This window comes from Podarcis cretensis (assembly GCF_951804945.1).
Source record: "Podarcis cretensis genome assembly, chromosome: 11".
Lineage (NCBI taxonomy): Eukaryota > Metazoa > Chordata > Lepidosauria > Squamata > Lacertidae > Podarcis > Podarcis cretensis.
Genome location: NC_137180.1, coordinates 44,147,018 through 44,169,735, shown reverse-complemented (window position 1 = coordinate 44,169,735; position 22,718 = coordinate 44,147,018). Strand labels below are relative to the sequence as shown.

Genomic DNA, 22,718 nt, shown 5'->3' with positions numbered 1-22,718 from the left:
TGAACCTAATTACCCTGGTCTGAACCGTTCTCTGGTCTGAACAGTCATACCCAGTCATTGGCTGTGTTGGCTGGGACTGAGGGGAGCTAGAGTCTAGTAATATTTGGTGGGCCACAGATTCCCCTACCCTGATTTAGAGCTTTGTCCAGGCTCTGAGCATGGTTATTTGTCCTCTCTTTTTGTTGGTCTCTTGCATGTTTTATGGGGCCTTTTCTGTCATTACACTGTATGACTCTGAGGAACAAAATATTTCATTGCAAATTCTAGTTCCTATTCCCATGTGAACCTCCCTGTAGTTTAAGATCTGATGAGGAGGCCCATCCAATAGGACCTCAGATCTGGTGGCGCTCAAATGATCTAATAATCCCCAGCCTCTCATTAGCATTGCTTGATAGGATTGGTTATGAAGTTCATTGTGTGACTTGGCTCAGTTTCTGTCTTTCAGCCTAATGTACTTCACAGAACTGTTGAAAAGATAAAATGGGGTGGGAGAACAATGTACACCAATTTGAGCTCCTCAGAGGAAAATGGAATATAAATGTAGTTTAGTAATTAAAAAAACTATAATAATAATTAACCATATAGCTGCTTCTGCTGCTGCTGCTTCTTCTTCTTCTTCTTCTTCTTCTTCTTCTTCTTCTTCTTCTTCTTCTTCTTCTTCTCCGTCTCCGTCTGTCTCCATCTCTGTCTTCTCCTTCTTCTTTTACTGTTAAGGTCTTGTGGCACTTTAAAGGTGAACACATTGATCGTGGAATTATGTTTGCAAGCCTAGATATTACTTTGTCAGATGCATGTGCTTTTCAAACTAAAAAGCCAATGATGAAAATCAATAACGACAACTTCATTGCTAATATGAAACATTTGAGCAGGGGAGAATCCTCAAAATAACCCATATGTGACTGAAAACATCAACCTGCCTGATACAAACATTTCTCTTCTCAGAAAATTTTGGGATCAGACCCTGCGTTTGGACAGCAGCTCCAGTATTTTGGAAGATCAATAGATGGCCATAGTGATTTAAATGGTGATGGGATCACTGATGTATCTGTGGGCTCTGATGGAAATGTGATTCAACTCTGGTGAGAGGTGGATTTTTTAAAAAAAAGCAACAAAGAGCTTTAATGGCCCTTCTCCCACTGCTTCTCTTAATAATAATAATAATAATAATAAATTTTATTTATATCCCGCCCTCCCCAGCCAAAGCCAGGCTCAGGGCGGCTAACAATAATCAGATAATCAAACAATCAAATAATTACACATTCTTCCAGTCTCTAACTTAATTCTGAATGAGAGAAAGAAATTTAGGGTGGTATTGAACTGTGTTGAATATATGTTTAGCCTAAGGTTTAAGTCCCACTATATTCTATGGGACTTGCTCCCTATTAAGTGTGTATAGGAATGCAGCCTAATCGACTGTTGATTTTTTTTTAGTATAAATTCTAGATAGATGCCTCCTCAGAACAAATCTCCCTTTTTTGCAATTAAGTTTACAGGCAATCTGCCTGTTTGTATTTCAGGTCTCAGAGTATTGCTGCTGTGTCCATACATGTATCAGCTACACCGAAGAAGATAAGCTTGCTAAACAGGAATACAGAGGTAGTTCTCCACATATGTTTCAGTGCAACCTTTAGACCTGCTCACAGGACAAATCAAGTGGGTAAGTATTTCTACAGTCTTGTTTTACATGATTTATTTTTTTTAAAGAGCACTACTTGTTGGGGCAAGATGACCTACTACTGTAAGGCTGCAATTGCAAGATCCCCTTCACTAGACTCAGTGGGATTTACTCCCGAGTAGACATGTATAGGATTGCATTGTTGATTTAAGTAAAATTCTTACTTCTGATGGAAATATTTTAAATAATTGCAAGTAAAGAATAAAGGAGATATGTGTGGTCGTGCCACTGAAAAGCTGTATCAAAAGTGCAAAATTTCTTGTCCTTCTGTGGACAGCACCAGTGCGTCGCCAGGGCAGGTATAGTACTGAATATTCCAGTTATTTTTGTATGAACAAATATATGTGAACTTCGGCTCCCCCCACCCCACAGTAGGGTAACCAGATGCTCCTTGAATAATTGTGTAGGAGAGATAATTTTATCTGGTGTACTTGACAATTCATACTAGCTGAAATTCCCTTTCCTTCACAACTTTTTCTCTTGTCTTCTTTTTCACTGGACTGCCGAAGAGCAGTTATAAAGGATCATGAAGATATGAAGTGTTTTTCAATTGATGTTTAAAGTTGTGGTTTTTTATTGTTGTAAGTTGCCCTAAGTAATACATTTGCATTGTATCAGGCTAATACATTTGCAATTCTCAATAAACAAACAGATTCCTTTGAAATATGTACCTTTCCCCCCCCCCTTTTTAGATATCAGATACAACCTGACATTGGATGCTGATCTCTTGTCCTCTCGAGTGACTTCTCGAGGATTGTTTAAAGAAAATAAGGAGAGGTATCTACAGAATAATATCCTAGTCCGCTCTACGGAGAACTGCAAGGAGCATGTTTTTAATGTTCAGGTAGATATTAGCTAACTGATCTATATGTTACGCATATTTGTAGAAATGAATGGTTGTGGCCTGGCCCTTGCAAACAGCAGGTAACAGTTGCAGCTTGCAGCTAGTCTGCCTGTATAACTTCATGGTTTTAGATTCAGGTAGTTAGCTGTGTTGGTCTGACGCAGTAGAAATATATATATATATAATTTTAAAAATGTCCAGTAGCACCTTAGAGACCAACTAAGTTTGTTCTTGGTATGAGCTTTTGTGATAGCTGAAGAAAGCTCATACCAAGAACAAACTTAGTTGGTCTCTAAGGTGCTACCTGAGCTACTTGAGAGTCCCATGGACTGCAAGAAGATCAAACCTATCCATTCTGAAGGAAATCAGCCCTGAGTGCTCACTGGAAGGACAGATCCTGAAGCTGAGGCTCCAATACTTTGGCCACCTCATGAGAAGAAAAGACTCCCTGGAAAAGATCCTGATGTTGGGAAAGATGGAGGGCACAAGGAAAAGGGGACGACAGGGGACGAGTTGGTTGGATGGTGTTCTTGAAGCTACCAGCATGAGTTTGACCAAACTGCGGGAGGCAGTGGAAGACAGGAGTGCCTGGCGTGCTCTGGTCCATGGGGTCACGAAGAGTCGGACACGACTAAATGACTAAACAGCAACAACAACAAGGTGCTACTGGACTAATATATATATATATATATATACACACACACACACACACACACACACACACACACACACACATATGTTTGTACAACTTCAGACAGCCATTGAGAGATCATATGATGGAATGCTCCACTGGCAACTGCATATAAGCTCCATCACCTGCTATCAATAACAACCATCTCAGACCTTAGGACTGGCAGAAGAGGTGCTGCTACTGGGGACTGCCCAGCTGGTATTGACAGGGCCTTTTCAGTGGCATTCAGTTCTTCCGCAAAAGAGAACGGAATGGAAATGACCCATCGATCGCAATCACCCAGGGATTGCGGTTAAGAGCTTAGGCGGCTTCAGTGGCGAGCGCCCCCCAGAATTCGGCACCTGGGTGCACCACACCCCTTGAACCCTGAGTAAAGACAGCCCTGACCTTGGGATCCTTTGGGGTGAAGGGGTGATGTATAAATTGAATGAAGAAACAAAGAAAGAAATAAGATAAAACTAAGTGCCAGAAGTTGGCTTCTGGGATGCGATATCCCACAACAGGGGTGCCACCACCACAAAGGTTCTTTCACCAATCACCTCACCTTTGAAGCATTGTCATCCAGAGAAGGTCCTCTGATGCAGATACTACAGAGTAGACAAGTTCTCAGATCTAACTTGATAACTGCATGCAAAGCATGTGCTCCAACCCTGAGCAGTGGCCTTTCCCTAAGCGGTCCTTCCAGCAGATCTGCTAGAGCAGGGGTGTGGGACCTGTGGCCCTCCAGATAGTGTTGGACTGCAGCACCCATCAGTCCCAGACAAGATGCCCAACAGCTAAGGCGGATGGGAGTTGTAGTCCGGAGTGTCATCTCTTTACTAGAGCCATGCGTTCAATCACTCAGCCACTCCCCATGGTTTGGGTAAATGTAATTAGGAAGGGGTAGTACTGTGATAAGTTAGTCTTGTACAAAAACAAAATTTTCGGCAGAATGCAGTGTATTAAAAAAAGTCTTCAGTATTATTTATCAGAGTATCAGATCATTTGGACCATTGAATTACAGGTATTCTTAGCCATCAGTTGTATATTTGAGAAATATTAAGTGAACAGATTTCAGTTGGTGGTTTGTGTGTCTATGTTTGTGTTTTTAGGAGCCCTCTGATGCTGTCAACTCTCTTAGTGTGCGTGTTGATATTGGCCTCAATAATCCTGGTTCAAGTCCTGCTCTTGATAAAACTTCCCCTGCATCTGTTACTTACAGTGTAAGTATATTAACACACATTACTCTTGCTGCATAATCCATAAAATGACACGTGATCAATATGAGGAATAGAAAACTAGGTTGTTTTAGTGGCACTGATCAGCTAAATCTATCAGTGCCATGACTAGGCTAAAAATAAATAATTTGTTAACAAGCACAGGAGTCAGCATTCTTTGGACCCAGATTCAAGGTTCAGGGACTAGCAATGCCTCAGTTGAGAACAGCTTTACAAGCCCTCAAATCCTGACTCACATTGAAGATTTCATCAGATAATACTTCCTGGCTTACCATCCATTTGCAAAATGTCTGGTGGGAGCAAATAGCAACCTGCCGCTGTCAGAAAAAGACGGCCTTCAAAAGCGAGTTTCTGTCTGCTCAGCAGCAGCAGCATGTGAACAAAGAGAGCTGTTAATCTCCTTAAATTGGCGCTGTGGTCTAAACCACTGAGCCTCTTGGGCTTGCCGATCAGAAGGTCAGCGGTTTGAATCACCCCAATGGAGTGAGCTCCCGTTGCTCTGTCCCAGCTTCTGCCAGCCTAGCAGTTCGAAAGCACGCCAGTGCAAGTAGATAAATAGGTACCACTGTGGTGGGAAGGTAAACGGTGTTTCCGTGCACTCTGGTTTCTGTCATGGTGTTCTGTTGCACCAGAAGCAGTTTAGTCATGCTGGCCTCATGACCTGGAAAGCTGTCTGTAGACCAACGCCAACTCCCTTGGCCTGAAAGCAAGATGAGCGCCACAACCCCATAATCACCTTTGACTGGCTTAACTGTCCAGGGGTCCTTTACCTTTTTTTTTTTTTAGCTCCATAAATATCAAACAACAACCTTGTTTGGATTTTTATTTCATTTTTATTCAATAAATTTCTTTCCCATTCTTGCTCCCAAAGAAGAAAGACCAAAAAGAAATATGGATATTCCTACCTTGAACAAAGAAGATGAGAGTATTTTTTAAATTTAATTAAATTTAATTTTTATTTTGTAGATACCATTTGTGAAAGACTGCGGTGAGGATGAAGTCTGCAATACGGACCTTGTGCTTGATGTTCAGCAGAGAGGAAATAATGGGTAAGACCCAATTTTGCATCTTGGTTCAACATTTCAGGTTGGGCTTTGTATTACACACACACACACACACACACACACACAGTGGCAGAGCTTCATGCTCCGGCACTGGGGGGGGCAGAGACCAGGCGGGGGTGGGGCTGCTGCGCGTCCTGGGGGCACAGCACCCTCGGGCGCGGTGCACGTCCTGGGGGTGGGGGGCGCCACCTATGGGGGCGGAGCACCCAGCATGGGCAAGGGGGCACCCACGATGGCACCCTACCAGGATCACACTGCGGTGGGAGGTGCGCTCCCCCGCACTCCTCTTCCTCCGCCAGAGCGCGCGCGCGCGTGTGTGTGTGTGTGTGTGTGTGTATTGTAGACTCGAGTTCAACCACATTAACTGTGTGTTTATGTTCTTCCTTTTCCTCCCTGGCAACAGCAAACAACACTTTGTTATCAGCAGTAAGAACAAAAGATTGATATTCAGCGTGAAACTGAGAAACCAGAAGGAAAATGCATACAACACCAGAATTCAAATTGCTTTTTCCGAAAACTTGTTTTTTGCTTCATCTTCTTCACCCGTACGTGTAATGTTTATTTCTGTTTCTACCAGTGTCATTGGTGGTAGTGATACGACTTATTATTTTTAGAAGAGTATTTATCGTACTCTTCCGTGTATAAGATGAGGTTTTTTTTACTCTAAAATGATGTTTAAAAATGGGGGTCGTCTTATACACGGATAGTGCATGGGGCGGGTTGATTGGTTGCAGCCGCGAGCAGAGCTTGTCAGTGGCGATTTGGTGGTAGATTGGTAGCTGCTGCAAGGGCTGCTTTGGATTGGCTGGTGCTGTAGTAATTGGGTGGATGATTGGTTGCTGCAGAAAGGGCTGTTGTGGATTGGCTGAGATTGCGGGTTGCTGCTGGTGGGCGGGCAAACGCTTGTTTGATTTGGCAATGCAATTTTATTCAACATCACTGTGCAATTCCCTCCAGAAAAAGCTCAACAACTCTGGGCACCTCCCCCCATTTTCTTAAATTTGAGTCCCCCCAAATAGGGGACATCTTATACAGGGGGGCGTGTTATACACGAAAAAATACGGTACTTTTAGATTTGTGCCCTTTTGTTACAGTGTGAATCCCACCCAATCTCTTCACCATTGAAAATATATGCCCTGAAATATCAAAACTGCATAATGTTCTATTTTGTCACAAATCAGACCTGTGCCGTGTAGTCCTAAACATGTTTACTCAGAAGTCGCACTGAGTTTAGTGGGACTTTCTCCCTAGTAATTGTGTTTTAGAATTGCAGCCTAATTCTAGTAGTTCAGTTTGCCGAGCTTAAGAAAGAAACGAGCCAGCCATCTTAACGCTTAGTGGAAAAATCAACTGACTTGTGCACTTTTTCTCCCACGCCAGTGTATGAGCCTTTCAGTGTTATAACCACTTACTTCGGAGTAAGCACTACATAATGCAAGCATCCTTTGTTTCTGTTCTATAGTTTAATGCTGAAAAATGTCTGCTTGTTACTTTTAGGTAGACGGAACTGAAGTTTCATGTCAGATGACCACTATCCAACAGCTTGTCGTCTGCCAAATCAGCTACCCTGTGTTTAAAACAGGACAACAGGTATGCCTTAGAGTTCCTATGTATTTCTAGGTTTTGCAGAAACAACCAGCTTTGACTTCATGCATGTGTATTGTAGCTCTGCTGATGTAAACAAGCATCCCAGAACTCTCTATGCCTGATTCTAACCAATTGAATTTCCTTTGTGAAAAATTGGTTCGATAAGATTCCCAGTGAAAGAATCATAGTCTCCTTATGGTGTGCATGTCACAGGTGAGGGGGCGTTAGTTGCCCTTATTCACCTTAGGATAAAATTCAGAGGTATAATGCACTTCTTGGCCTACTAGTTACAGTCAACAGGGCAAGTATTAGGAATCAGTGTGGTTTTCATTACATCAGTGCCAATGCTTCTGATTTGGTGGTGGTGGGAAAGCAATGCATATTTACAGCTGACTCATCAATATTTCTTTAAGACAGGCCCCTCGGTGTTTAGCTTCAGCACAAAGTAACTTGCTGAAATATTCGATGGCTAAAAGCTGAACACAAACTATTGCAATACTTTTACTATTAATATTTATAGATTAAAATTAAATTCTAATTTAACAGCTGTGATACTTTTATATCCATGGATAGCCCCTGCTTTATAACTAAACTAACAAGTTGATACTAGTATATCAGCCTCAGATCAGCTGAAGCACAGAAACCAACTGTAGTATGTACAGGTATATGTGCTTAGAGCGAGACAGACAGTGAACCTGGGTTCAGGTATAATGCTAAGCCAAACAATGGCTTAGCCCCAGGAGGCCTGGCAAATGTGGGACTGGGGAAGGTGCTCTGAGAACTCACGTTTGCTCATTCATTCCAAGCCATGATTTGGCTTACTGCTATGTGCAAACCAGGTATCTGAAGAAGTGTGCATGCACATGAAAGCTCATACCAAGAACTAACTTAGTTGGTCTTTAAGGTGCTACTGGAAGGAATTTTTTTATTTTGTTTTGACAGGTCACTATCGTAAATGATAATTGAAAGTAGCTTTGCTTATTTTAATTTCATCTTTTATCTCTGTTTTTTGTAGGTATCTTTTGATGTTCATTTTGACTTTAATTTGAAAAATCTTCAGAATCTGGCAGTTCTGCGTTTTCAAGCTCTGAGGTATAGTATAATATTTCGTATAACATTTTTAGCATGTTACTTGCAGCTTATAGCAACAGTTAAGGTATTATTATCAGCCTGTGTTTATAAATGCATTGGGCGTTTAAAAAATGCAGTTCTTTTTGTTATTGATAGTGCAAGCAATGAAGAGGATGATACCAACAATCAGGTCAACCTAACTGTTCCACTTCGCTATGATGCAGAAGTTCACTTAACAAGGTGACTCTAAAATGACCAACAGTTTTTGCATTAACAAGACTAGTCAAAATTCTGGGCAACTGTAAAAACTAGTGATCCCACTTGTGATTCTAAGCAATTGGCATATAGAGGCATAGGTAAAGGGACTCCTGACCATTAGGTCCAGTCGTGGACGACTCTGGGGTTGTGGCGCTCATCTCGCTTTATTGGCTGAGGGAGCCGGCGTACAACTTCCGGGTCATGTGGCCAGCATGACTAAGCCACTTCTGGTGAACCAGACCAGCACATGGAAATGCTGTTTACCTTCCCGCCAGAGTGGTACCAATTTATCTACTTGCACTTTGATGTGCTTTTGAACTGCTAGGTTGGCAGGAGCAGGGACCAAACAACGGGAGCTCACCCCATCGCGGGGGTTCAAACCGCCGACCTTCTGATCGGCAAGCCCTAGGTTCTGTGGTTTAGACCACAGCGACACCCGCGTCCCTATATAGAGGCATACTGCTGCCAATACTGTACATAGTACACTGCCATCATGACTAATAGCCACTGATAGGCTTATCCCCCATGATGGCGTAATAAAAAGAAACCAATATATAAATAAATCTCTTCCAGATATGCTTCTGAACTCAGTGCCTCTGATTTTAATACAAAAACATGAAGATTTCCAAAATAATGTTTATTGATACTCTTATTTCTGCTCAGGTTTACCCAAATGAACTTTTATGAGGTTTATTCAGATAACCACATACCTTCAATGGTGAACACTTTAAATGAAATTGGACCCGCGTTCAATTTTTCTGTTAAGGTCGGTAAATATTTCTGCTAGTTTTTAAATGCCTAAGAAATATTTAGTTTTTGCATTTCCTCCTAAAGCATATTGAACTAAGCACTAAGCCAGGGGCAACGTAATGGGCTGGAGAGAGAATAAGCAGGGCATTCCAGTCCCAAGGACAATGGGGCCATGGGTAGGTTTCCACATATCTGCTTCTGCACAGCCCTGGGCAAAGGGGGGAGGGAGCAAACTTGAAAGTCAAACTTACCCCATCTGCTCAACATGGTCTACTTTTGCTCTAGACTTAAGGTCTTCCACCAGTAGCACTGCTATTTTATGTTTAAAATAGGTAATAGGTAAAGGAACCCCTGACCTATTTTATGTTTAGGTTCTTAATTTATCTGCATTTATTAATATCCTGCCTTTGCTGCAAGTATCTGAAGACCACATACATGGCCTCACCCTGTTATATCCCCACGAGAATTCAGTGAGCTGTGTTGCACTAAGAGAGAAACGACCAGGGATCCTCATCATCGGACACAATGATGATGGATGTGTCTGACAAGACTGTGCTGAAAGGACTCATTGAGTTTCACTAGTGAACATCTGAGATCCTTTCCACGTTGCAGCTGTGCATACAAAGTCCTGTGCCTAAGCTTTGCCTGAAGGCTTAATGTTTTGGAAACTTTGCCAGTTTTAAGCCAAATGCACACATGCCATCACACCCAAACATTCTATGCTTAGAATTTTTTGTTGGCATCCAAGGGTTTCTGAATTTTGTTTTTGAGAATCCAATGTCTTAACAAAAAAATTGACATGTTAAATAATGAGGAATGGGAGGGCATATGGGCCAAGAGAAGCATTATAGAGAATGAGATGATGAGCTAGGAAAACTGTATGGAGCACTGAAATCATATCCCTTGGCTGCGGGAAGCTTTCTGCAATCCTTGTTCTGAATTCAATGCCTTGAGAAAATACTCCCTGCACATCTTCGTAGAATTGTTTTGACATTGAGAATTAGAATGCTGTGTATCTTTCTTTTTTTAAGGTTAAGTGAAAGCTTTTAGGAAGGCAAATTCTGCCCTAGAGTCCAAATTCTGCACTGTGCTTTGATTGTGGTTCTACAAGTTCAGTTCATAAGCATTTTTAAAGTAACCATTTTTAAAACTTGCACTTTCCCACTGTTAGTAATAACAGAAAACAAGTCTTACAAGATAAGCCAACATCTGCAGGAGGTTATCCAGATAATTCTTTGTTTTTCAGGTCACAACAGGAAGTATTCCAGTAAGCATGGCATATTTAAAGATCCATATTCCAGAGCACACGGAAGGGAATAGTCCATTGATGTATGTGACAGCTCTGCACACCAGTCAGGTGAAAGGATAGTCTAGATATTTTAATTACAGTTTACAGTTTGGTCATCTGCCTACTATCCCTTGCTTTTTCCTCTAGGACTAACTGCAGTAGTTAACAGTCGTCAACAGGTTTACCATACCCATTGAGTCAATCACCCATCTCCTGTTTCAGTGTACAGTGAAGGTTAAGTACTTAATTCGTTCTGGAGGTCCGTACTTAACCTGAAACTGTTCTTAACCTGAAGCACCACTTTAGCTAATGGGGCCTCCCGCTGCTGCCATGCCGCCGGAGCCCGATTTCTGTTCTCATCCTGAAGCAAAGTTCTTAACCTGAAGCACTATTCTGGGTTAGCAGAGTCTGTAACCTGAAGCGTATGTAACCTGAAGCGTATGTAACCTGAGGTACCACTGTATCTGAAGAAGTGTGCATGCACACAAAAGCTTATACCCAGAACAAACTTAGTTGGTCTCGAAGGTGCTACTGGACAATTTTTTAATTTTTTAAATTTATTTCGACTGTGTCAGACCAACATGCCTGCCTACCTGAATCTACAACACAGTAATAAAGGTGACATGAATGCAATGCAATATGGAAAGATTAACAATGCTAGGACATCCTGCAACACCATTCCATTGTTTTGCCACTGATTAAGGCTGCAATCCTATACATACTTACATGGGAGTAAGTTCCCTTAAACTGGTGAGCCTTACTTCTGAGTAGGTATGGATGCCTGTAGTTCAAGGCTGCCATCAAGTATGGGAGTAAAGCCATCTGTTCTCAATTGGACTTTACTCTTAAGAGATTTGAAAAGGATTTACCTTAATGCAGCGGGGGCTGCAAAACAGAAATGCTGCCTTCTGCTTTTGTGAAATGTCCTGTCAGTTCTAGTTCAATAATACATTTTTTATTTGTCACATGCAGTAAAGCCATTGCATAGATAAAAGCAGTGGGCATGAGCTAATCAGCTAGATAAAATCTCCATGTGCTCCTTCACATCTATTATTATTATTATTATTATTATTATTATTATTATTATTATCTTTCTAGGGTACTGATATCAGCTGTGATGCACGGATCAATCCATATAAAATAGGACAACAAAGCTATACTGTGTCATTTAGGAAGGAGAACTTCAAAGCTATGAAAGAACTGGTGAGTTGAATTTATGACAGCAGGGGCTGAGACCCTAGTTATTTCATTGTTATTTATAGAAAGTGAATACCTGGACACCTCGTAGTTCAGTTTAAGGGCTTCATACACCCCACACATGAGTCTAGCACCTATGACTTAAATCATCATGTGGTTTGGGTTAACCAGCTCTGTCTTAACTAAAAACTGTCCTGTGTGAAAGGAAATGGAAAATTCAGGGTGACTATATGTCAGAATTTACAGGTTGCTTGTAGTATCCCATGGAAAAATTCTTGCAGCTGGAAGAGTTGGTGCTTTGGGTAGCAGACTAGAGATGAAATTATGTATTTTCCTCCTTTGCTATCTCAGGTTGTTTACCTGACACAGAAATATGATTGTAAAACTATACGTTGATATATTCATTTGCCATTGATTTTAAGGTGTTGCTCTAAGTGCACAGTTAGATTTAAATGCACACTTGGAAATGTAAAGTGTGAATGAAACAAACATAAGTTTGAAACACCTGTGTCATACAGGCACACTCATCAAGAGCCAGGATATTGATAGTATGTTCAGTGGCAACCCAGATCTCTTACTGTATAATGTGCAGAGCTCTTCAAATCAGCAACGTAGCTTTATGTTCTACAACGCTGCAGGTTTCTGCTGAACTGTGGAATAACTTTTATTGAGAAATGATGAATTCCTAAAATAGAATAAAATTAGTGAATTGCTATGCTGAGGCATTTTAATGTTATATTATCATCATCTCCCCCCTTTTTTGCAAAAGAACTGCAAGAATGTCCAATGTGATACAATTACTTGCACACTAAAAGACATCGCACTGAAAGCAGAGTATTATGTTAATGTTTCTACCAGAATCTGGAATGGGACGTTTGCAGCCGTAAGTAAAATCTTTGTTTTAATGAGTTACTGGATATTTTCTGTTGTTTGATATTTATGAAGCAAAAAGAAAAAAGAAAAAAGAAGGTAAAGGACCCCTGGACAGTTAAGTCCAGTCAAAGGCGATTATGGGGATGCGGCACTCATTTGGCTTTCAGGCCGAGGGAGCCAGCGTTTGTCCACAGACAGCTTTCCGGGTCATGTGGCCAGCATGACTAAACCGCTTCTGGTGCAACAGAACACTGTGACGGAAACCAGAATGCATGGAAATGCCGTTTACCTTCCCACCACAGCGGTACCTATTTATCTACTTGCACTGGCGTGCTTTCGAACTACTAGGTAGGCAGGAGCTAGGACTGAGCAACAGGAGCTCACTCTGTTGTGCAGATTCGAACCACCGACCTTCTGATCAGCAAGCATTGGTTTAGACCACAGCTCCACCCCCATCCCTTTCGAGCTAAACACTAAAACACAGAGTAAAACTGTTTTGTCTTCTGTTACTTTGCATAACATTGTAAAAAGAAAACATAAATGTAAATGGAGGCTAAATTAGGTGCAATTAGGGGGGAAATTTTGTTGCTACTTTAAAACTATAAGAGACATCTTTGAACTGCTAACTTGGAGACATGAGCTACACAAGCTGTCGAATGGGATGTTGGAGCGCAGAAAGCTAGAATGGGTTTTGCCACTTTAGGCTGCGATTGAGAGACATCACTTTTAGATTCAGTCTCATCTTAAAAGCTTCCTGCAAGTTGGAAGCTTGCATATCAGGGAGAAAGGTTCTAGCCTAGCCCTTTACTAATTATGCTGGCTTTCATATTTACAGGGAGATTTTTTTTTTTTTTTTTAATGTAGCAGGTGTGATTTCCTGCACATGCAGCCTGAAATGGTGCTGCCAATTTTATTTATTTACTACATTTGTATACTACCGATTTAAACAATTTCTCTGGGTAGTATACACACACACAAAATAAAATAAAATAAAATTCACATTACAAATACAATATAAATTGCAACAGCCGAAAGTCCAACCAAAAAAAATCCGACAACTGATATTAATTAAGCACAGAAGCTAAAATAATGTGAAACAATGTACATTAGGCATAAAATTCAGCAAGGTGAAACTTGGTATAAAATCATAAGCATTAAATAGATTCTGCTTTAAAGGAAGAACAAGAAGACCATTACCTAGTACATGAAATACCACCTGCAAGTGTAAACCAGGCCAAGATGTTCAAATGTTCTTCCACAGGCAAAGCTGCCCAATTTGTAATTTCTCGGAATGGGAAAGATGTCTCGAATGTCACAGTGGGAAAGTTAGCTTAAGAAAGTACTATATGCATCGCTATCCTGGAACGAAAGCATTAAGTGGAAATACAGATCCTGAAGACTTTGCAGCTGTTTGGTGGACTTTTATGACATATATGAGCAATTGTCCCCATATGAATGTTGCAGCTGCCAAATATGACTTTATATGGAATTATTCACGATATGCCTTGATGTGCAAACAGCCTTTAAAGCCTGCTATCTCTTTGGTCTTCTCTTGGATCATATGGTGACCTCTTGCCACCCATGTCTAGATGATCTCTTTTCTTTTCTTCCTTTCCTTCCAGAACAAGGGAGAGGGGCAGTTGTAATATCTCACAGCACATAGCTTTCAAAGAGGTTTAGACCAGTGTTTCCAAAACTTGGGTCTCTAGCTGTTTTTGGAGTACAATTCCCATCATCCCTAGCTAGCAGAAACAGTGGTCAGAGATGATGGGAACTGTAGTTCATAAACAGTTGGAGACAGAGGACAGGGCAATCCATAGCTGCTATCCCTGCTGGCTGTGTTTTGCCTCTACTGTTGCTTGGAAACCACAGGATGGAAGAGTTGCTCTCAGGCTTGCAAGCTTCCCATAGGTATTTGGTTAGCTGCTGTGAGAACAGGATGCTGGACTAGATAGGTCACAGGCCTGATCATAGCTGTCAACGTTTCCCTTTTTTAAAGGGAAATTCCCTTATTCCGAATAGGATTCCTCGCAAGAAAAGGGAAAAGTTGACAGCTATGGGCCTGATTCAGCAGGATCTTCTCATGTTCTTATCAGATTTACATTGCAATCATATAAATGGCTACACAGAATACCGCTGAAGTCCCATTACTCCCAGATAAGTGTGTATAGAATCGCAGTCTTAAATCCTTGACGGACTCAGCTTAAACGAGAAGCCAGGTTACAGGGAACCAGGCAGAAGTAGTGGCACCCGCCCTGTGGAACGCCCTCCCACCAGATGTCAAAGAGAAAAATAACTACCAAACTTTTAGAAGACATCTGAAGGCAGCCCTGTTTAGGGAAGCTTTTAATGTTTAATAGGTTATTGTATTTTAGTGTTCTGTTGGAAGCCGCCCAGAGTGGCTGGGGAAACCCAGCCAGATGGGCAGGGTATATATAATAAATTATTATTATTATTATTATTATTATTATTATTATTATTATTATTATTGCCTCCTAAGATGGAACAATTAGCACTATGACCCCTTTATATAAAAGTTGAAAGTCGGGAGGTAGCTGTGCAGGCCGTTTCTCTAATACCATTGTGTTCCTTTTTAAAAAGGCTCTATGCCTTAAATAATTGCCTACACTTTATGAAAACCATATATACTTTAATTGGAATATGCTACATTTTTCTGTTGCAGTCAGCATTCCAGACAGTAGAATTAACAGCAAGTGCAGAAGTGGATACGAACGATCCAGATCTATTTGTGATTGGAGAAAATGCTTTATCAGTGAGTCTGACTGCTTTATGTTCCAGTCTTGCCACGCTAAAAGCTATTATGTCATTTTCATGCTCATTTAAAAACACATGGTGCGCTGTATCTTCCTCTTATAAAAAGGCTACACTGCTGTTACTGACATGTATAAATTGTTGTGTGAGTTTTAAAGTTACTGGAAACTTAACAGTTTTATGGCGTTTCATCTGGCCAAGTTTGGCTCAAAGGAAACCTAAAGCTATCTATAAAACTTTAAAACTTTGTTATTCAAGACAGTTTTATTCAAAATGGATGTTTGCATGGATCTGATAAAAGTTGGTACAAAAGCATATTTTTTATATTAAATTAGGAGCTTGCAAACCTTCAGAAAAGAAGGTGGATTTAGATGAATAGATAGAAGGGAAAGCAGCAATGGGATATGGAAGTTTGATTCCCAATGCTGAGACGATGTATGGTAAGGTCTACTTATGGAGAAGGGCTAACTTGCATTGATGCCTCTCCATTCTGCCAGATCTTCAGGAGAGACTGTAGTCTGTCAGGTGTCTCTCTCTATGTATTATTGGGATATATTATATAATATACTGTATAATATACTGCCACACTGGGAGTGGCAAGGTGAGCCTGCTGTCCAATGATGTGATGGAAATTGAAAATGAAGAAATGATGGTGTGTTGATTTCAGAGCAGGGCTTAAAGGTTTTATCCAGTTGTTTCTCTCCACTCAAGGAAGACACTTCATTCTAATGATGGTTCTTTGAATGGAAGGAAAAAGCACATGTGGGCTTTGGTAATATGGTAATTGGAGTGGTGAGGCCATCTACATGCCCTCTTGATCCCTGTCTATCAAGATTTGGGGACGCTAGTTGGATGGGTCTGGCAGGATGGGCTGGTGTATCATTATACAAGAGGCATCATCTTGAAGGAGGGAGTAGTGTCCCCACTCCTCAGAGTCCTCCCAGGTCCTGGAAGAGCTGAATAACTACCACCTGGTCATGAATGCCCCTGTTTCTTGCATAGGTGATTGAAACTGCTACTGTGGGAAACAGCCCACCCCCTCTGGCAGATCCCTTTGCCCTAAGGGTCTGCCACAGGAGGTAGGCTTTTGCCTCCAAGTCCCAGTTTCCCTAGGAGCAGCCCTTCGTAGCAGCAGCTATCAAAAGCGATGGAGGCTTTTGAAATGCTGCAGGAGGGCAGAATGTCCTGCATGGACGCCGTTGCCACACGGGTCTCCTGTTCCCCAGTGGGCAGTCATTGAAAGCAAGCCTAGGCTAAGCAACAAATGTTGATTTTGTTTTGCATTTGGTGCTGTGTTGAAGGGCTGTCTCCCCCAGCATCCCAGTGAAACTGTGACTGCTGGATAACTTACTTTCTCCTCCCTTTGTCCCGATGCCTTTTCCTTGCCTGGATAGAGAATATAGAGAGACACATGCAGAAGGGGTTGAAAAATGTTCCCAGCCCCTGCTCCATACAAACCAGGCATAGGCAAACTTGGCTCTCTAGATGTTTTGGGACTACAGTTCCCATCATCCCTGACCACTGGTCTTGTTAGCTAGGGATAATGGGAGTTGTAGTCTCAAAACATCTGGTGGGCTGAGTTTGCGTATGCCTGATATAAACCTTCCCATTTTTAGATCTGCATCAAGGCCTCACTCCAACTCCCAGTGCCTTCAGAGCTGAGCAGGGAATTTTTCTTGGTGGCACCCCGGGTGTAAAATGATTTCACCAGAGACGCTCAGGCTGGTGCCTATTTTCCTGTCTTTACAGCAGTATGTGAATACAATTACATCCCTCACCCAGTATTTTAATAGATAATTGATTACATTAATGCTGTTAAAGCTGCTTTTACTGCTGCTTTATAATTATATGGTTTGTAATATTAAATGCTTGATTTCATTTTTATTAGCCACTTGGGAAGATTCCCCCACCCCGAAAGATGGAACAGAAATCTCTTTAGCTAACTTTAAAAACAAATAATTTTCAATTTATTGTGATTTAATTTAATGTAATTGCTGTGCGAGAAGTCTTGATACATGAATCAAGGAAATTGTTGTGGTTTCCCACACAGAGAGAGTGAGAGTTAAAATGGGCTGTTATTTGCAGACTGCAATAATGAATGATTCCGCCTCTGCAAAAATCATTATCATGGTCATTTTGTTGCAAAGTACTGTATGTAGAAGACAGACACAATGAAATGTATCCATGTGTCCACACCCAAAACAGGAGAATAATCATAACAATAAAGTTCTGCTGGCAATACATCTGAAATATCCAAGTGGTTTTCAGGGTGGAATTGGCCATAAGTTATGAGATTATATTGCATCAAGCAATTTAATTGTAACTTTGCCTTTGCAAGTGAAAAATATATTAAAATGTCCTTCCAGATTTTCAGAGCTCAACTTGAATTCCCATAGATCTTTGAAAACCCTAAATATATTTCGAAGCCAACAAGATCATCTGTATTTATAATTATATTCACTTTAGGGAAAGGCTGCCAGCTCCTTGGTTAATGTCAGGGTATATTGGATGATGAAGAAGAAAACAGAAAATCCTTAAAGTTATATTCTTCCAATTATCCAACCTGTGGGTACAGTGGCCGGGGCCACAAAATGTTTAGGAAGGATTTATTTCATTTATTTGATTTCATTCATTAGGTGCATCCTAAAATATTCTCTAGGTGGAATACATTGAAGCAAAATGCAGTGAATATATCAATTTGGAAATTAAATCATTCACCACCCAGCAACAATTCAGCAACAACAAAATCCAAGCAGAGCAAATCCTGCAGTCTTCCATTTTCCATTCCCCCCCCCTCAAAGGGAAATACTGACCCCAGAATTTCTGGGTTCAAGGAAGCCTGTTATATAGGGATGCTGCTGGAGTCTGCCTTCAATGAAATTCTGTCATGGAGTCTGAAGTATTTTAATGGGATAAATTTGCATAGGTGGAATGCAAAATGTTGGAATATCTTATTCCTCCAAAGGTGCATTTCTAATATTTTGCAAGATATTTGAAAGAAAATAAAAATGATAAATGACATATTTTAAGTACAGTGGTGCCTCGCAAGACGAAATTAATTCGTTCCGCAAGTTTTTTCTTCTTGCGAGTTTTTCGTCTTGCGAAGCACGGTTTCCCATAGGAATGCATTGAAAATCAATTAATGCGTTCCTATGGAGACCGCTTGCCAGGCTGGCGGTGCGGAGAAGGGCTTTTCTCCCCACCGCAAGCCTTCAGGACAGGTACGGGAACAGAGGGGAAGGCGCGCAGCGCTTCTCCTCTGTTCCCGGGGCTTGCGGTGGGAGGAGGGTTTTTCCTCCCCACGCCAACATTCAGAACAGCATTCTGAAAGTTGGCGGTGGGAAGGAAAACCCTCCTCCCACCGCAAGACTTCAGGACAGCCATCCGAAGGCTGGCGGCGGGAGGAGGTCTCTCTGCTCCACCGCCAGCCTTCGGAGCAGCCATCCCAAGGCTGGCGGCGGGAGGAGGTCTCTCCGCCCCGCCACCAGCCTTCGGAGCAGCCTTCCGAAGGCTGGCGGCGGGAGGAGGTCTCTCCGCTCCACCGGCAGCCTTCGGAGGAGGTCCGAGGACAGTGGGGAAGACGCGCTGTCTATGGGCTTTCGTCTTGCGAAGGAAGCCCATAGGGAAATTCGTTTTGCGAAGTGCCTCCAAAACAGAAAACCCTTTCGTCTAGCGGGTTTTCCGTCTTGCGAGGCGTTCGTCTTGCGGGGCACCACTGTAATTTGCAGCACCCAACATACCGTATTTTTCGCTCTATAGGACGCATTTTTCCCCTCCAAAAATGAAGGGGAAATGTGTGTGCGTCCTATGGAGCAAATGCAGGTGCGCACCGACCCCTCTCGCTCTCCAGGCTTCAGGAAGCTATCCACAAGCCTTGGGAGCACGGCGGGAGTGCCCTCCGGGCTCCGAAGGCTTGCGGATAACAGCCTGAAGCCTGAAGCCTGGGGAGCACAGCGCTGCGCAATCTTGCCTCTGCTCCTGGACCTGTTCTGAGGGCTGGGGTCGGGGGAAGCTCGGGCTTCCCCAGCCCTGCCGCTAAAAACAAAGCCACGCACAGCCTCTGCCGGCTGGAGAGGTTGTGCATGGCTAAAGAGGAAGCCAAGACAGCCAACGGGGTGGATCCCACTGGCTGTCTTGGCTTATTTGCTCTTTGGGGCTGGGGGGGGGAATAATTTTTTTTCTTTATTCCCCCCCCCAAAAAAAAAAACTAGGTGCGCCCTATTGTCCGGTGCGCCCTATGGAGCGGAAAATACGGTAGTTCCTTCTTTTGTTCTTGGCAGATGAATAATAATAATAATAATAATAATGTATGCTTTTTTGTTTAAAGTTGTGAGTGTATGTGTCAGTTTCTGCTTTCTTCCTTTTTAACTTGTTTCAACAAGAACACACAGAGACCTGGCTCACACTACATAAGCCAAGCTATCTGAAGATGAGCTTGCAGTAACTTTGCTGTTCCTTTTTACTGCCACAGAGTTAAGACACACTAAGTTTAGCTTAGCAGGTCATTCAAACCCAGTCTCGTGGTTGACCTTTCTCCTCACTAACTACAAAGTGTAGCTAAGAACACCCCCCCCCATACATTTTGTGGTTAGTGAGAAGAGAGCTTCTTAACCGGGTTTGAACAACATGATAAGCCAAACCTTGGTTTAGCTCAGTTCAGTGTGGTGGGCAAAAGAACCAGTAAAGAGGGATGCTATTGCAAGCATCTCTCCCGCAGCCTGCATATTCCCAGTATGCTGAAATTCGGCTTACTGTATCGTGTGAACCAGGGCACACTGAAATATTTTTGTATCTTAATTATTATGAAAGTGCAAGTGCAAAATTTATTATCAATGTTCTGAAACCCAGAATTTCTGCTGGAATTCAAACGAAGCAGAACCCAAAGGCGAGAGCACAATTACACTTGCCGCACTCCAATGAGTGGCCAAAGAACGCATGCAGAATGCATTGATCACTTTTATTTGAGAATTGCTGCTGCCTTACCTTGTCTAACTACAACCATTCTTTCTTTTAAGATTCCACTCACAATAACAAAGCCCGATGAGAAAGCAGACGTACCGATTGGAGTTGTGATAGCAAGTGTCCTGGTTGGTCTCCTCTTGCTGCTAGCTCTAGTTGCTGCCTTATGGAAAGTAAGTTAACGATTCAAAAGCAATCGTAGGGGAGAAGGCAAATGGCCACAGAACTCCCACTCGTGAGGTGAGAGGCATAGATCCACCACTAGAGGCAGAAAGCTCCTGCACAATCCACTCCGCTCTAGTGGTAAACAATTGAGCTGTGCTGCTCTTATGTCTTGTAGTCATTTTCTCAAATATATTTAATTTTGTGGTTCCTGCTCAATAGTCATATTCCTGGCATAGCAGAACTTAAGAACTGCTTTCCAAAAATTTCCAGAAACCACTGAGAAATCAGCTGTGCCTATCTTGAATTCACATACTATAGCTTTATCTGTGGCTGGATTTGAGCATAATGTTAAACTAAGGTTTAGGATTATGTGCATGGAACACCCATTTTCATGGTTTGCCATTATGTCTGAACCCAGAATTGTGATTAATCTTAACCTTGATTTAGAGAAAGAAGCAAAGGTCAGAAACCATAGTCTGATGTTGGCTTGTTTTTGTAAGCCATAGTTTTCTGTGACAAACCAAGGTTAGTTGAAAATGAAAGCAAAATCTTCCATTCTCATAGCATGCTGTAGGGAAACAGGTGCCCTAGTCTGAGGCTCATGCACATAGCACTAAGCCTTTAATTAAATGTATGAGCTAGCCTTAAGTATCATATACAATACATAAGGAAATTATTTTAAATAAATGTATTTCAGTGGTGTTTGCTAACCTCCTTAAAAACTTCTCAAAACATTTTCTACAGCTCGGTTTCTTCAAGCGAAAATATGAGAAGATGGCAAAGGATGTGGAAGATGCGGATGAAATTGCAGAACTCACTAAGGACAGAGAATGAATATAGCAGGAATAGCACTGTGTACACCAACCTTCTGATCCACAAACATTGCTTGCCTTCACATTGGTTCAACAACTTGGGAGTGCCTTACGGATTATTTTAATTTCTTACTTTTTTTCAATGAAAATGTCCTTTTTTGATAGCTGTAAAAAATTTTTTACAGGTACTATTTTATTTTAGCAATAACTGCTGGTCAGTTTGGGGTTTTGTTTACAAGGGTTTAAAATATGTTTATTTTTCTTGTTTGTATTTTTTGTATTTTATTAATAGCTGTTCTGAATCAGCAGGACCAGAAGCAGTAAACACTGAATTGTGCCAGAAATACTGTGGTTTATATATTTATATATACATATATATACACCATTGATTGGCTGTCAGGATAGTCTTTGTAAAAACATTAACCATAGCTGTCAACGTTTCCCTTTTTTTAAGGGAAATTCCCTTATTCTGAATAGGATTCCTCGCAAGAAAAGTTGACAGCTATGCATTAACACAGCTGTAGTCTAGAGCTGCTTGATGTGTACAAAAGGCCTACAGCAGCGTACTCCCCGACCTATTCACACCTAACACTAAGCCAAACTTAATATGAATAAGCAAGAATAGTGTCATACTCAGATCCTGCTGATGGAATTCTTGTAAGCCTCTGATTGGCCACTATGATAACAAGATGCTGGACGAGATGGGCCACTGGAGTTATCATGCAGGGCTCTCTTTATGAAGGCTGTGGCTGGAAGCTCTGAGGCAGCAGGAAGTATCCACTCCTTCTGCTGCGGCTATTGTCTCTTGCATTTGTGGGTGACCATTTTTATTATCACCCACAAATGCAAGAGAGACCATTTTTATTATCTAGACAGCATCTTAAAAAGCAGAGACATCACCTTGCCAACAAAGGTCCATGTAGTTAAAGCTATGGTTTTCCCAGTAGTGATGTATGGAAGTGAGAGCTGGACCATAAAGATGGCTGATCGCCAAAGAATTGATGCTTTTGAATTATGGTGCTGGAGGAGACTTGAGAGTCCCATGGACTGCAAGAAGATCAAACCGATCCATTCTGAAGGAAATCAGCCCTGAGTGCTCACTGGAAGGATAGATCGTGAAGCTGAGGCTCCAATACTTTGGCCACCTCATGAGAAGAGAAGACTCCCTGGAAAAGACGCTGGTGTTGGGAAAGATGGAGGGCACAAGGAGAAGGGGACGACAGAGGACGAGATGGTTGGACAGTGTTCTCAAAGCTACCAGCATGAGTTTGACCAAACTGCGGGAGGCAGTGGAAGACAGAAGTGCCTGGCGTGCTCTGGGCTATGGGGTCACGAAGAGTCGGACATGACTAAACGACTAAACAACAACAACAACAACATTTTTATTATGTATTTATTAAATGCTTCCTGGGGCAGAGTTCCATGGCCAAAAGGACCGTGTTTCACCAAAAATGCATAGGAGCCCATGGCTAGATCTACATCTGGGTCCATATTC

The 22,718-nt window shown here is 41.9% G+C and overlaps 1 protein-coding gene across 1 annotated transcript in view; it reads left to right on the top strand.

Moving 5' to 3' along the window:
- Positions 1–22,501, top strand: part of ITGA2 (integrin subunit alpha 2) — a 66,150-nt gene extending 43,649 nt beyond the window's left edge. The window contains exons 15-30 of the mRNA XM_079994693.1: positions 943–1,079; positions 1,518–1,657; positions 2,368–2,519; positions 4,302–4,412; positions 5,394–5,476; positions 5,895–6,036; positions 6,989–7,081; positions 8,094–8,170; positions 8,306–8,389; positions 9,071–9,173; positions 10,404–10,514; positions 11,544–11,648; positions 12,412–12,525; positions 15,199–15,288; positions 20,303–20,419; positions 21,156–22,501. Of these exons, the coding sequence (XP_079850819.1) occupies positions 943–1,079; positions 1,518–1,657; positions 2,368–2,519; positions 4,302–4,412; positions 5,394–5,476; positions 5,895–6,036; positions 6,989–7,081; positions 8,094–8,170; positions 8,306–8,389; positions 9,071–9,173; positions 10,404–10,514; positions 11,544–11,648; positions 12,412–12,525; positions 15,199–15,288; positions 20,303–20,419; positions 21,156–21,245 (1,749 nt within the window). The 3' untranslated portion in view covers positions 21,246–22,501. The remainder of the gene's footprint in view (positions 1–942; positions 1,080–1,517; positions 1,658–2,367; positions 2,520–4,301; positions 4,413–5,393; positions 5,477–5,894; positions 6,037–6,988; positions 7,082–8,093; positions 8,171–8,305; positions 8,390–9,070; positions 9,174–10,403; positions 10,515–11,543; positions 11,649–12,411; positions 12,526–15,198; positions 15,289–20,302; positions 20,420–21,155) is intronic.
- The last annotated feature ends 217 nt before the right edge of the window (positions 22,502–22,718 follow it).